We start from the raw sequence: 15,774 nt of genomic DNA, 5'->3' as shown, positions 1-15,774 counted from the left end.
TTCAGAATGAGCCATAATACTTAAGTGAAGTGCCCTCTACCTCACCTGGAAAGAGTCATTTGAACGTATGCCAGCTGATAGCTGATTTTATACACTAACAGTCCTAGATTATGAATCACATTAATAATCAGAAATTAAACATCATCTGTTTTACTGATCTCTCCCAGTAACTCAAACCATCAAAGGGAAAATTTATTACACACAGACATGCTCAAAAGTTGATTTTAGTCTGCTTACTTGACGACTTATTTCTAGCCTCAAGGTAGTAACAAAAAAAAAGGAAAAGCGCACTTCCTTATTTGAAATGTTTACAAAGGTAACATAGATGGATGGATCTCACACACTTGTAAGCAAGAACTTCAATAAAGGCTATCAATTTAGAATATTCAGACATTTTTATAATGTCTGACTATTGCTAGTCAGACACCTCTGAATCACATGAAATTCAAATTCTGAATTCTTCCAAGGCTCATCAAATCAACTAGTGTTGATTTTCAATTAGGTGTTGCAGAAGCATGTCTTATGACTGATTTAAAGATTTGGTGAAGGTTTTTAAAAAAGGACCATCATCCAAACCCAACTTCAATACATGTCACTTATGATTGCAAAACTGGCTTCTTTGACTTAAGGAAGACCAAATTTCCATAAAAATGCTAGAAATCTTTGAACTGAAAACTTCAAGTGCTGCTATTTAACTACACAACTGTTTAAAAAAAATAATTAAAAAAAGTTATTTACTCACAAGGAACCAATTCCAGATTACCATAATCTTCACTAAACTAGAGCTACAGACAATGATTATATGCATGAGTCACATGAAAAAGACCCCAATAAGAAGCAGAAGATGTTCCACCTTCCAAATTAGTTGCTTTTAAGTGTCTCATGTTTCAGTTCTTCCTATCCAGTCCTAAACAAACCCAAACAACTTCAGATTTGAGAAGCTAAACAAAATACATTAGACTAAAATACAGAAGAAAGCTAACCTACAGGAGTAATATGGCTGAAGACCTGGATACAAGAACCACAAGGCAAATTCTCAGTGCTCCATATTGAGTCTCTGAAAGTGATATTATGTAGTGTATCAACTGCCTCTTAGTTTCATCACTTTTCAGTACAATTTTTCCCCTTGTCACATTTGCACAACACTCCAAAAAGTACTTATTTGTTTTGTGGGTTTCCTTAGGTATTCCTGATGGTTCCAGAACCCAAAGAAACCTAGCTATCATAGAAGCAGAGTGAATTAACCATGACCCAAAAATGCTATTAATGACTGACATTTCTAGGAATGCAAAGTACTATAAAAACACGATTCTAATCTTTTGGTCACCGAGAAAAATATGTAATGTGTTAGCCACGATGGGACATGTTCTTTAGACCTCCCCCTGAACTGCGTGGACTGAAATTCACGATAAACGTATTATAGACCTTTTTTTTTTTTTAACCTACTTTACTCGATCAGCAAAAATAAGTTTCGTCAGGCAATGATGAATTTAAAGCCTTGTCAACAACTTCATAAGTCCTACTTATACTTTTCAATTTAAATGATTATTTGCATAGGGGCATACTAACACATTTCACTGTTGCCTTAAAGGTCAGCAAATCCATTATAAGTTCCCGAGGCAAGAAAACCAATAAAACTATTTGTCCAGTTCAGATGTTTAGACTTAAACTGGATCTCTGTTAGATACACATCAACAGTATAAGGTCAGTAATAATAATGGATAATTGTCCCAATAAAATAACTTTGAATAACCAGCTGCACTGAAAAAATATATACTTTTTTTAAACAAAGTTGTATGATTTTCCTACACGAAGTTACACTTATTCTGAGTCATACATTCTCTTACTAACCGATTGCTTTTTAAAAGATAACACTCGGAATTCCCTTCTGCCAATATTGTATTCTTCGATGCAGTACTTCAAAACTGAATCAGTTTGTGGCCCACAAACCTTTTTAAACACCATGGAATAATAAGCAGTTAGAAAATATTTATTAAGAGTGTACCTGATGCTCTCTCACTCAATAGATAGCACTTTCTATAGTATATTAATATAATATTATAGTAATAGAGAGTGCTTTCCATTGAGTATTAAGACTGCAGTTTCATTATGCTTCAGATTTTGTTTTTGCTTAGTCTGCTCTACAGAAATTTTCCTAATATATGCATTAGCCTGAAACCAAAGTTTATGGCTAAAGAATACACATTTCATGCTCTAAGTACATAAACACACAGCACAGTAAAGATCACTGACTGACAATGGCTTCACGCAGACAGAATTTCTAATCTAGTATTTAGTCTATATTCCCTGTATCAACACTTCGTTCCACATTGCATACATACGGCTTACTTTCAGCTTGAAGACAGCTCAACATCTGAAAGCTTCGAATTAGACACAGTAGTTTTTTAATTTAAAAAAAGACTAAATAATAAAAAAATTCATGCATTTTCCTCCAACCTGTTCTTGCACTAAGAATACAGTGTATTGAAATCTGAGTGCAGAGCCAGACCTGGCAGCATTTTAACACCACAAACCAAGTTCCCACTATGGTTTTGACTCTGTCTATGAATGTGCAATTTAAAAATTTAAAAATTGAAGCTATCAAGAAATTAATGTGTGATTTTGGGTTTTAATTGATTTGCTCATTCCATAAAACAAGTGTAGTTTGTTAAAAATCTCTTTGATAAACCAGACTTAAGCTTTATTTCTAAAAGCCGGGCCAGCCAATGGTATTTTGGGGGAATACAGTGTTCTTCTCTAATATAAACATTGATTTGTTCTGGTTGTCCATTTAAAGATTTTTACAATATCATAAATTCCACTCCAGCCCTGTAAAACAATGAAAAATGAGTCTACTAAAAATGGAAAATAAAATAGAAACATTTATAGGATTAGGCAAGTACACGTGCTGACACTAGTCACAAAATCTAAAACGTTAAGTTCAGATAACATTCAGAACTTAAAAAAAAAAATCTAGTATTACTGATTCTAAATTTGAAACGTTCTGAGATTTTTCTCAGTGCCCCTTACGGGTATAAAACAATCGCCGGATACTACTGAAAACTACTTATTCTATCATGCTTTTCTTGATGCCCTTACCTTTCAAGGATCACATATCTCTGGAGGAGCCTTCCTGTTCACAACTATCTAATTTATTAGGACAGAAAAACCCCCACATGATAACAGTACTAACTGGGACCTATTTTGACAGAAGCATGTCATGCCGGTCACAGTCATGAGGTCGGCATGCAATACCCAATACACAGAAACTTCCGAAATGCACACATTCCTTTCCCTCATTCCCAAGAAAGGAGTGAGCTGCCTGTTTACGTACCGAGAACCTGCCTGAAACTTGTCAACCAGGGGGAAAGGGCGGGGAGTCATTTGCCAGGCCAGCGGGCCAGGCTGCATCGGGGAGCGGGTGCGAGTGCCAGCACATCGCCTTCCCGCACACCCCTAGAGCGATGGTGCAAAACCGCACCAGCCCCCGCGGGGATACCGGCGGGGGCCAGGGCTGGGCTCTGACGAGCGCCCGCAGCAGCCCCTCCAGGGCGCGGGAGAGGGAACAGGCCAGACGCGAGCGTAGCCTCGTGAAGCTATTTCCCCCCCCCCCCCGCTCCGTCGCACGGCAGCAAGTCTTTAATCATCCACTTCGGGGCCTCTGCTACACACTACAGCCAGCGGGAGACCTCACGGAGAGGGACCGGCGGCCGCGCAGACCCCCGCGGCCACAGAAATGACAGGGGAGCGACTCCCCCTCCCCGGGCCGGGACCTGTCCCCTCCCCGGGCCCCGCTACTCCAGGCCCGGGCCTCCCGAGCTGAGCGGTGACACGGCAGCGGCCGCACCGGCATGCGAGGGACACGCGGGTGCAGGGGGCGGACTGGCGCACGGGCGGGGGCCGGAGGGAGGCGGCCGGCCCCCGAGCGCCGCGCCCGGCAGAGCGGGCGGCGGGCGAGCACCCGCCGGGACCGCGGACACGCTCTCGAGCCCCCGCGGGATCCCAAGATGGCGGCGGCCGAGCCCGTTCACCGGCTCGGCGGCGCCTCCCCACCCCCCGACGGACCCGGGCGCGGGCAGGGCCCGGCACCGCGGGCCGGGGTAGGGGAACAGAGGCGCCTGGAGGCGGCCCAGCGCCGAGGCGAAACGGGACACCCCGCCGGGCCGGGCCGGGCCGTCCCGCTGCCCCCCGCCCCCGCCCCCGGCTCCCCCTCACCTTTGAATTTGAGGTCGGTGGGCGGATCGAGCACCAGGATCTGCTCGTGCTTTGCCAGAGCCCCGGCGGCCGCCATCTCGTTCGCTCGCTCCGGCGGGAGGAGGAGTGGGGGGAGGGAGGCGGAGGCGGAGGGGCGGGAGGGGGAGGCCGGGCGGCGGCGCCGCTCCCTCGCGGCGGGCGAGCAGACGGGCAGTGGCTCCGCGCGGCTGCGGGCGCTGCCTGCGGGGCACGGGCCGAGGGTGGGCGCTGCCGCTGCGCGCGCTGCCGCCCTGAGCCCTGCTCGCCGCCCTCCCTCGCCCTCCCCGCGCGACTGGCTCAACGGCCGGCCGGCAACGCCACCCCTCCGCAGGCACGAGGGCGGCGGAGGCGGCGGGCCCCCCTGCGCGCATGCGCCCGCGCGCAGCTCGCGCCTGGCGGCTCCCCTCCCTCCCGCGCCGGCGGCTGGAGCGAGACCCCGCGGCCCGGCCCGGCCCTCACAGCCACCCCCCGCTGGAGCCGCCGGGACGCAGGAGCGGAGCGGGGAGAAGCGACAGCCCCCCGAAACGCAGACACACAGTTCGGGCAGCGACGGCAGGAGCAGCACGCGTGCGCCGCGAATCGCCGGAAGAGGAAGGGCGCTGCTGGCTCGGGGCTTTGGGCGGCCGCAGCGCCTCTGGAGGAACTACAGCTCCCGCTGTGCCGCGCGGCAGGCGGTGGCTGGGCGCGGGGCGTGCCGGGAGTTGTAGTCTTTGGGGGGCGCTGAGGCGGGCGCGGGGAGTCTCGGCGGGCTTCTTCCCCTCGGGGCTCATGGCGCTGTGGGGAAGCGCGGCCCTAAGGGTCCACGGGTGGTTTGGCCGGCCCTTCCCCTTGAAGCGGGCGGAGGGAGGGCGAGCCTGGGTGGTTGGTACTTGAGGGGCAATTGCAAAAGGGAGAGGGGCAAATAGTCTCAGACTCCCCATGGCTGCTGGCAGCTCTGGCTTGGGTCTGGACTGCTCACAGGTGAGGCGTGAGGCATTGGAGCCAGCTCCCGGCTGCTATCAGGTACCTGCATAGGGACGGCTGCGGCCCGGCCTAAAGGCACCTCTACCACCCTGCCATGCAGCACCCGGGCACAGAGGTGGGTGGGCCTGGCTCTCAAAGAGGCCTGGAAAATGGCCAAAAACTCTCCTCAAATAGGAAGATTGTAGTTAGGTGAAGGCTTATGAATATTAACAGGGAGTCGATGTTGAGACAGATTGCACTCTTGCAAAACCTGAATGAGAAATAAGAACCATTATTTATTAGTAGGCAGGAACACGGGGTACTTGCCATCCTTCTCACTTGCAGTTTTTGTCAGGCACACAGTTTTCACAGTAGGCCTTTTCATTAATACCGTACTTTCAAGAGGATGGTGTATCTTGGAGTATTTAAATAAACCGGTGACAACCAAACAAGAAAAAACAGATAGACAGCCAAATCCGTCTGAATCCATGCCCTAAATCTACTTCTGAAGAATCTGGCTGTAAGATATACAAGTTTGTATTTGTGCAAGGTTGGAGAACAGGTGATGGAAGTTAAGTCAGAAGGATTACACATTTATTTTTCCTCTCTTGCAATCTGGTGTAGGTATGCTAAGAACATGTATAGGGACATAATATCCCATTTGAAAAATATGTCCTAATAATACATTGAAATGGCTTAAATGCTTTACCTTCAAAGCTCATGGTAGTAAGACTTGTGGATCACATAACTTCTTTGGCAAATACATCTACCTCAGCCCCAACCACAAAGGACGGGTTTTGAGGCTATTTGGCAGGGGACACCCGCTGAGTAATTTAGGTTCCGGCTCTGCCTTGGCTCTAGCAGAGCCTTCACCCTCCATTTCAACTGCCTGCCTTTCCTCCAGGCCTGCCACTGTCACGCCTGCTTGCTTCAGCGCTTTTCTCCATGCCTCTCTTGCAGACAGCTAATACCCATGTGACTTTTAATACCATCAATGACTGAAGAAGAAATAAGTGAGAAGTACTGTAGAAAAGTACTTCAGAGCAGTTTTACCTGATTGGAATTGGCTTCAGTAGGTGGAGTTACATGGCATATATGTGAAAGTGTTGCTAGAGGTCTGCAACAATTCTGGCTGCAGTTTTCCTGCTGCAGAGTTACTTTATGGAGCACATAAAACAGCATCTTAAATTACATCCTTTATTTACCATGCAATATTTAAAGTTGTTGTCTGGTGGTCTGCTGGGCTTTGTTAGGAAAACCCATGTTCCAGTCTGTTTATGCATTCTTACCCTTGGGATCTGGAAGATAAACTGGAAGATAGAGGGGTTTTTCTGTCCTAGTGTATTTTTTTCTTCTTCCGTTCACATGGACACTTATTCTATTACCTCCACTCTTTCTCTGTTTCTGTTTATAAATCCACCGAAGATTAAGCCACAGTATATACTTCTCAGAAATGATAATTCAGCTCCAGAATTACCTGGTGATTATGTACCAGAAGAACTTCTGGGTCTCAGCTTGCAAAGAATCAAGACATGGGGAAGTGCTGCAAAATACTAAATTGCACAAAAGGTTCTGTCTTTTCTCCTTTTAATAGGGTTAAAAAATAACTGTAAAGAGTACAAATTCAAAAGAAGCTTCCCCTATGCAGATTTAGAAGACAGAAATAATACCTCTGTTTTCTAATTCCTTTATACCTCTCTTGTATAAGGAAATCCGAGATAAATCAGAAGTTAAGATCCTACCTTAATAAGACAACAGGTCTTACAGGTTTTCCCATGCATGATTTTCAGTGCAAACACCTTGTTAGACATGGTTGCACAGTAGATATACCTGACATCGGGATGTTCATGGGTTGGGAGAGGACTGGGTTAATCCTTATCACCAGCATATTGAGAGGCAGTGAATGAAGAGAGGGCATAGCGTCAAGTACGCTGTGGCTCACAGAGGGAGCATCACAGCATCACTGAGGCTGCAGGGGACCCCAGGAGGGCCGAGGTTCAATTTCCAACTCAAAGCAATGTCAAAGCTGAATTCAGGCCAGGTCACTCACGGCTTTGTCCTGTGTGGTCATTAAAACCTCCAAGAACAGAGATCTCACAGGCTCCCCACGGCAGTCCGGCTCAGTGCTTGCCTGTCCAGCTTCAATCTGCTTGTTTTGTGTTATAGTAATGGCAAAGTTAGAACATAAACATCGAGTGGGTGGATTAATGGTAATTATGTCTGAACATGGTTTTTTAATGTAGTCTTTGTTGCTGTTCGAACACATTGAGAATCTTAATAATGCACTAATCTGTTTTGTTGCGTTTAGCATCATTTCTGATCTAATGCTTTTATTTCATCCAGACTGATGTCATGTTTTATATTAAACAACACCTGTGCTGTTGATCGGCAATATCTGGCAACCTTCTCTAACATCCAATTCATTTCATTTTAACACCTCATAGCACAGTTCAGGAATGAGATCTTCGATCTCTTGCAGTCAATAGAAATCATCTCACTGCTTTCAGTGAGATCATTATGTCATTCCAGAAGTGCCTTCAGTATATTCATCACTTCTTGCAAAAGGATAACATTTGCTTAATCTGAGGTCAACATTTTGTCCCATGTGTTTGTAGATCTTAATGTTTTTCACACTGTGAATTCTGTATTGTTGTTATAACATCTCAGTTCGGAGATGGCTTGACATTTTCCGAAACTGTTTGCTATTAAATATTAAGTAAGCTCTCTCTGTACCTGAGAAGTAGCAAAAGTAGATTCAGTTTTGTAATACTGTTTTCCTCTGTTTATTATGCAGGTAGTTTATTCACTTCCACCAATTCTGAACTTGAAAATGTCTTGCAATAAAACAATATTATGACCTTTTTTGCAATTTCTTTGTGTTACTGTCAGATAAAGCAACCAAGTGCCACATTACTCATGTTAACAGGAAGATTCTAGATCTCACTCAGTGAAGTATCTCATGCATCTCACACTGCTAAGTCAGTGAATACTGCAAAACCCAAAGGTGTAAAGGTAAGAGTATGAAATTCCTGGCCTTTTAGTGCTGCAGTTTATCTTCTGAAATACGAAAGTACTCATACAGCAGACTAGTCATCATTTACTTGACTGCTTATGAGTTCAATATATTATTTTAGGCCCACTTATTTTGTAAATCAAGGTAAAATTGCAGTCCACACATGTTGTTGAAGATTTATGGCATTATTCAAATGTTGCCACAGACTAGAAAAGTAGATCTTAGTTGAATATCTTCAAGTTTGTTCAACTACAGTGTATTTCTTTATCTAGTGACATTATTATAAAAACATATAATGCTGTTGAATGTACAAGTAAAGAGAAGCTAATAACAAATAATGGCATTCTGATAAATAGTTATAGTGTAAAATTTTATGTACTTTTCATATTTTGGACCCAATTCTGTTGTGCTGAACACAAAAATGCCCTACACCCTTAGCTTATGTAGGAGCAAGACAAAAATTGTGTCTTGTCTTAAAGTAGCATTTGAAGAACTGAATGATTCCTGAGCCATTTTCAAATGTGCTAAAAGCTATTACAGAATCACAGAATCACTAAGGTTGGAAAAGACCTGTAAGATCATCAAGTCCAACCATCAACCAACACCACCATGCCCACTAAACCATGTCCCACAATGCCACGTCCACACATTCCTTGAACACCTCCAGGGAGGGTGACTCCACCACTTCCCTGGGCAGCTTATTCCAGTGTTTCACCACTCTCTCAGTAAAGAAATTTTTCCTAATATCCAATCTGAACCTCCCCTGGCGCAACTTGAGGCCATTTCCTCTTGTTCTGTCACTCGTCACTTGGGAGAAGAGGCCAACACCCACCTCTCTGCAACCTCCTTTCAGGTAATTGTAGAGAGCCTTTTGATAAAGGACAAAGTTATTAAGGAAATGGATTTTTGAATACTGTTTTCAAGAATCGGTTCTTACGGTTCATATACATTCATGAGGGATATAATGAGACAATTCAATATACAAAATATGGAATGTGTATGGGTTGGTTGTTGTTTGCTGGTGTTGCATTTCTAAAAATGCACACACATTTTGCTAAAAAGTAGCCAAAAATCAAGTATGCATAGCTAAGTATACAAACCTAAGTACGTAGTTGAACCTTGCCTCCAGAAGAGAAAAACTGTCTTAACAGTCTTATCCTGAGAAGTAGTTCTGCAGAAACAGCATGATGGTGCCCTGTGGTCATTGCATCTCTTTTCCAATCTGATACTCTTGCAAACAACACCATGGTCTTTCACAGTCTCAGTTTGGAGAACTCATCTGGCCACTGGGATTCAAATTTCCCCTTTCATTTGCTCTGTTAATACACATAGCAGCTCTGCAGCGCTAATTCTGCCTTCAGCATCTCCTGAGCTCTCTCAGGAAGGCCTCAAATTATATTTTCACATTATGCCTAGGTCCAGTTCTATTGGGTCACAAGGTAAATAGGAGCAAATAATGTCATAACAATGTGTGAAAGACAGGCATTGTACTGATACCGTGCATGACACATGTAGTGCTTTTCCTCTACTAAGCACTGATAAGACATGCACGGAAGTGCTGTGTCCAGTTTTGGGCACTATTCTTCACGAAGGATGTGGGATAATTGAAGGGAGACCAGAAGAGAGGACCTGTAACGACTAAGGTCCAGAAAACAGACAGATTGAAACATGAGAACAGATTGAAAAAATGAGGTTGTTTAGCCTAAGGAAGACAAGATTGACTCACGTGTTCGGCAGTAGTCTTCAAATACATCAAAAACTATTGCAAAGAGAAAGAAAATAGTCTGCTTTCGCTTAATTTGAATAGGACAGGAAGTAATGGGTGTAGATCAGAGCAAGAACTGATTTAGAGCAGATATGAATGACTTTTTAAGAGTAAGGTTAATTAATGAGAAAGATTGCCTGCAAGCACAATCCATGGAGTCCCAGTCACTGACCTTTAAGAGCAGGTTAGACATCTGTCAGGAGATAAAAATTTAGCTGATCCTGCCTTGAGATGTGACCTCTGAAGTCCTTTCCAGCCCTATGAGTCTATCATTGTGTAAATTCCAGCATGCTGAAAGATTAAACTGATCATCCACAGTGGAAATGTCCATTCCCTAAGGTCTGAGCTACAGTCCATTAAAATCAGGGGGATTTTTTCCAGTGACTTTAATAAGCATTGGATCAGGCCCTAATTGAGTGTGTAATTTGGAGCTGCGTATGGAATTTGGTCTGCAATTCTGTTAATGGTATTTGCAAATGAGAAGAATTCAACTCCTTTTCCCAGGGTACATTAGTTTGCAATGGTTACAAAAGAAAGTAAACACATGCTGAAGAAGCAGTGCTAGATTTTTGTTACAAAATTGAGTAAAATTGACGGAAGATGGACACAAGGAGATGATCTCTGGGGAAAAATAAGCAACTTTTCTCAAGGAAGAACATTTTAGACAGCTATTTCTTACATCAATTAAGCAGGGTCAGACCAAAAGAGACAGCAAAACCTATGTTAATGACACTTTAAAAATAAATAGGTATCATGACCATGAGAATGAAATGTTTGTCTCTGCTGAAAGATCAAATTAGCTGAAAGCCTGAATATGGGCAGAGCAAAAGAAGAGGAGACATGGAGAAATTCAGGCTGTCAGTGGATTCAATCGGTTGCATAGTGACTGACGAGGAAAGATTCATTCCTCTGTAGTCTGTTACCAAATAACATAAAGATTTTCCTCCACTCTGAATGATCAATTAAATCACAAGCACTTATGCCAGCTAAAGCTCTGCCTCTGCAATTGTACATGTTTAAGCGATCTGGAGGAATACTAACATGCATGAAGTTAAGAGTTTGCAGATTTGCAAAATCACATCTCCTGTGGGCATCCGCAGCTACTCTGCTTTTGTGGGTTGTGCACATCTCCTGGAAATTCTTTTTCTGTTACCCTTGTGTTACGGCAGGAAACAGACAAGTGCTCAAAATGCTCCTTTAACAGATGGAGGAAGCTAAGGTTAGTAATATGTGGCTAATACACATATGAAAGATCTTTGCTCTTTATTAATTCATTATCTCTAGGAGTAAAGACACAAGGTTTCTAGAATCATCTCCCCACTCTGTTTGTTGCAGACATGTTCTGTGTCTGCACACAAGCTTGAACACTCTACCTGAGAGATCATTTATGAAATATTCATTTACTTTGCATACGGGCAAGAAAAAAATAAAAAGGTCTGCATAATATTATTGATGGAATCTTTGACTGCCAAATACTGAATTATTTATGGCTTAATTGTACAAATGATACCCATGAGGACCCGTTAGATTGCAATATGCAATTGATATACTGCGCAAAACCAGGGACATGTCTTTCAGACTTTGTTCTGGTATTTCGGTGGGTCACCTTGAAACAGGTGTGAACACTTTGCAGGGGCAAAGCTGGAATACCCAGCAGCATTTTTGAAGTTGCAAGGGGTAAAAAGGCCTGCAGAAAGCTCCATGTAGCAAAAGATGCTCTGACCTGGATTACCCCATGTGGGACCTTTCCACTCCCAACCCATGCGCGCCCATCGGCCAGCGGTTATCATGCTGTGCACAATTCCCTGCTGCTCCCCTTCCCTGTGGGCAACACAGTCCCTTCTGCCCTTCAGCAGGTCCCACCTACACTATGGGGCACGGCAACCCTGTGCTCTGCTCTCCACCTACAACCATGAATATTCACCATTTTCCTCCCCCGACACCAAGCACTAACAGGGAAGGTTAGGAGAGTGCATTCACTCAACCCACTACTTTGGTCCTGTGCCTACATACCTGTTGCAGAGCAATATATAAATAGATGTTTCAATGTTAAATTCATAAAGTTAAATGCTTGTAAATATTTTGTGAGCATGCCTTTTAATACAGACTTTAACTGTGCAATCAACTATTTTAATTCCACATGTTTCCTGGCTTCAATTCTGCATTTCAGAGAGAAATACACAATAGCGCATTGAGACCCTCCTGCGCCCACTCCATCACCCCAAAACTACTTCTGTCCTATTTTGCTGGGGTTTTTTTCCCTTCCCTCTCTCCTAATCCACATTGCTCCTTGCCCCTCTCTTCCTGCTGGCTGGCAGACAGACAGGCCAGCGAGCTTCCCCTCCTTTCACCTTCAAATGAGGCAGGTGGTTTTTCTCCTCCTTTGTCCCTAGTATGAGAAAAAGCAATTTGATAGAAATTAATAGCAATTTAATAGAAAACCAGAGTCAGCCACTGCAAACCTGGCATATGATTTTTTTCCTGTGCCTGGCTGTTCCTTGCATTTTTTCCTTCCTCAAGTAAGGCAAATAATAGAAATGAGGAAAATGGGAATCTATAGTGGATCAGAGAGTAGTTTCTATTCATTCACCACCCTCCCTCTCTGGGCCAGCACCAGAGGCTTCAGAGAGTCCCACCATAGACAGATAGGGGAGAGTATCTCTTCCACATTGAGACCCATCCTATTTTTAAATACTGGCTTAAGGCTTAAGATCTGAAGCACCATGTTAAATACCCTTATGTCATTTTGTTTTCTTCATTCTTTCCAGCAATTTTGGTGTCATTTGCAAAGTTATCAGCAAAGAGTTTATGTTTTCTTCCAGATCACTGATAAAGACATTGAACTGTGCTGTCTGCTTTGAAGCCGTTAAATAACCCATTAGAAGAGAGTAGAAACATGCTGATGTAGCTGCTAATTGGTTCACAGAGCATTTGATACAGGTAAATTGATTTTGTATAGTACTGGGGTTTTTTACCAGATTGTCATGCAGGGCTACATCAAATGTCTTAAAGTAATCCATGTGTGTTAAGTCAATACATCTACCTTAAGCAACTGCATTTTAGTCTTGTCTTGTTGCTTGAATGCACCTATTTTCCATTAAAAATATATTGATTAACATTACATAAGCTACTACCTATGAATTAATTTCTATTTGTTTCCCATATCTGTCTTTATTAGTATTTTGCCCAGGGTCTATGTAATGCCTGTAATCATCCAAACCCATCACGTTTGTTCTTTACAGTGTGCCACATTCACTTTTTACAGTCATCTGAAATTTCCCCTGTGCACCAATATTTGTTCAGAATTAATATGAATGGCTCCAAGAGTATCTCCACCAATTTTTGTCATACTCTTGAGAGCATTCAACCCTGAAGATTTAAATGTGTTTTGCTTTTGCTGATGAACATTCTCTCACACATACAGTGAAAGGGAAAGACTTTAATATCACTTCATCATCATAACAGAAAAAAATCAGCTTTTCAAAGTAGCTTAGTAAAAACTGTGCTTTCTTATCCAGAAACTAGTCCCCAGGTGAGTGCAGTTTCACTCACATCAAAGGCAAAAATTAATCATTGCATTTTGCTCTTGTTAGCTATTCAGAGACAATACGATTGTGACAGAAATATCTGAGCTGGATTTTGTCTTATGCATCAGCAACAAAACTTTTAACCAAGTTAAAATATTGGATGTTCAATCTGAGGGATGGCTAAGCCAAAAAGATCAATTTTTAGGCAATTTTCACATTCTAAGTTGAGTTTCCAAGTCTGGCATGTAATCTTCAGCAAATCTTAGGAGGCTTGATCTGGATAGCTTTGATGGACAGCAAAGCAAGGAACTGGATCATTACATTTTTACTAAGTCACATTGTAAATCTGAGAATTAGGCTCTTCCTTAAAAACTGTCATGCATTTGGGAAAGCTTGTGTATTCCAGTGACATCACGCATGACATTTCTTGACAATTTTTTTCCTTTATATTTATTGAAAACTAAAAGGAGGTTTTTAATTTTATGTTTATCTCTTAGAGGGTGAACTGGATAGAGGTTTCTGAATGACTCATTTGGGCCACTGACTTAATTCTAACAAATTTCAGTAACAACTTGTTATAAAAGACTGGACAGGATAGGAGGGCTTCTGGACACATTATGACTGACCCAACTTCTGATTTTTTCAGCCTGGATAACACAGATAGTTTAATTCTTAAATGCAAGCGGAAGTAATTTGCTTGATGGGATGACCGTAGCAACATCTATCAATTATCTGAGTACTTATCTAGAAAATAGAACAGTAGAGTTTACCCAAGATGAGCTTAAACAGACTTTTGCACATTTTCAGTTTTCACTTTGTTGCCTTTGTGTGAGTAGCTAATAAAACTCAACACTTTCCTTTATTGTGTCATCAGCAGATACCAGATGACATCATAAAGAAATGAAATATTTGCAGGTGCCTCACAGGAAAACTTAGAAACACACAAAACCACCCATGAAGCCTACTGTTGTGTGAGGCAATACAGAGGCCAGTTCGGATGAAAGTGATGGAGTTGCCATGGAGGCCTGACAGTGTGGTAATTCAACATACACTGAGGCAACCTCAAGCCTCAAGGCCTCAAAGCCCTAACCCAAAATTGCTGTTATTCAACGGCCTCATAGAAGGATGGCAGTTGAAAAGAGTATGGATACCTAAATTGGAGGCATTTACCCTGGTGGGAGAAGGGAGACAATTTATACTCTGTCATAATCGGTCAAAATCTCACTCTCTGTAGACCAGCTCTAAGTACAAGGGACGTAGGTAAATGACAACTGTGACATTATAGTAACGGTTCTGTTTAAAATTGCAGGTGACTGTGAAATTTGACGGAGAATCTTTGTATCACCTCATCACACACTTCCTATTACATGGTTGTGTATGAAATCAGATAGGCCGCCTCGCTTGAAACATGGCTTACTTACATTTCCAGCATGACCTGAAGTGCAGTATGCACAAAACGACAAGGAGGATTGCAACCTTGGACTTCAGGAGGGCTGACTTTGACCTCTTCAAGAAATTGCTTGGAGAAATCCCATGGGTTAGGGCTCTAGAGGGTAGGGGGGCTCAAGAGAGCTGGATGATATTCAAGTCCCACCTCCTCCAAGCTCAGGATTGGTGTATCCCTAAGAGCAAGAAATCAGGCAAGGGAAGCGGGAGACCTGCATGGTTGAGCAAGGAGCTACTGAAAAAGCTCAAGTGGAAGAAGGAAGTTTACAGTATGTGGAAGAAGGGACTGACCACTTGGGAAGATTACAAGAATGCTGTCAGAGTATGCAGGGATGAAACAAGGAAAGCCAAGGCCTCCTTGGAATTAAACCTGGAAAGGGATGTCAAGGTCAACAGGAAGGGTTTCTTCAAGTACATCAGAGGCAAAAGGAAAACTAGAGAAGATGTGGGCCCGCTGTTGAATGAGACAGGTGCCATGGTGACAGATGATGCAGAGAAGGTGGAGTTACTGAATGCCTTCTTTGCTTCAGTCTTTAACGGCTCCGGCCAGCCCTCAGGAGTCCCAGACTTTGGAGGTAACAGAGAAAGTCTGGAAGAAGAAAGACTTTCCCTTGGTTGAGGATGATCAAGTTAGAGATGGATGGATAGATGAGGGGAGGGCAGTGGATGTTGTCTACCTTGATTTCAGCAAGGCTTTTGACACCGTCTCACATAATCATCCTCACAGGCAAGCTTAGGAAGTGTGGATTAGATGAACGGACAGTGGGGTGGATTGAAAACTGGCTGATAGATAGAGCTCAGAGGGTTGTGATTAGTGGCACAGAGTCTGGTTGGAGGTCTGTAACAAG

At 43.3% G+C, this 15,774-nt stretch overlaps 1 protein-coding gene across 1 annotated transcript in view; it reads right to left on the bottom strand.

Moving 5' to 3' along the window:
• VAPA (VAMP associated protein A) overlaps nt 1-4,345 on the bottom strand; it is a 28,235-nt gene extending 23,890 nt beyond the window's left edge. Inside the window, exon 1 of the mRNA XM_059836298.1 lies at nt 4,216-4,345. Coding sequence (XP_059692281.1) covers nt 4,216-4,291 — 76 coding nt within the window. The 5' untranslated portion in view covers nt 4,292-4,345. The remainder of the gene's footprint in view (nt 1-4,215) is intronic.
• Nucleotides 4,346-15,774: the final 11,429 nt, after the last annotated feature.

Source organism: Gavia stellata, chromosome 3 (assembly GCF_030936135.1).
Source record: "Gavia stellata isolate bGavSte3 chromosome 3, bGavSte3.hap2, whole genome shotgun sequence".
NCBI lineage: Eukaryota > Metazoa > Chordata > Aves > Gaviiformes > Gaviidae > Gavia > Gavia stellata.
Note: the sequence above shows the minus strand (reverse complement) of the source record. Positions and strands in the feature narration are given on the sequence as shown.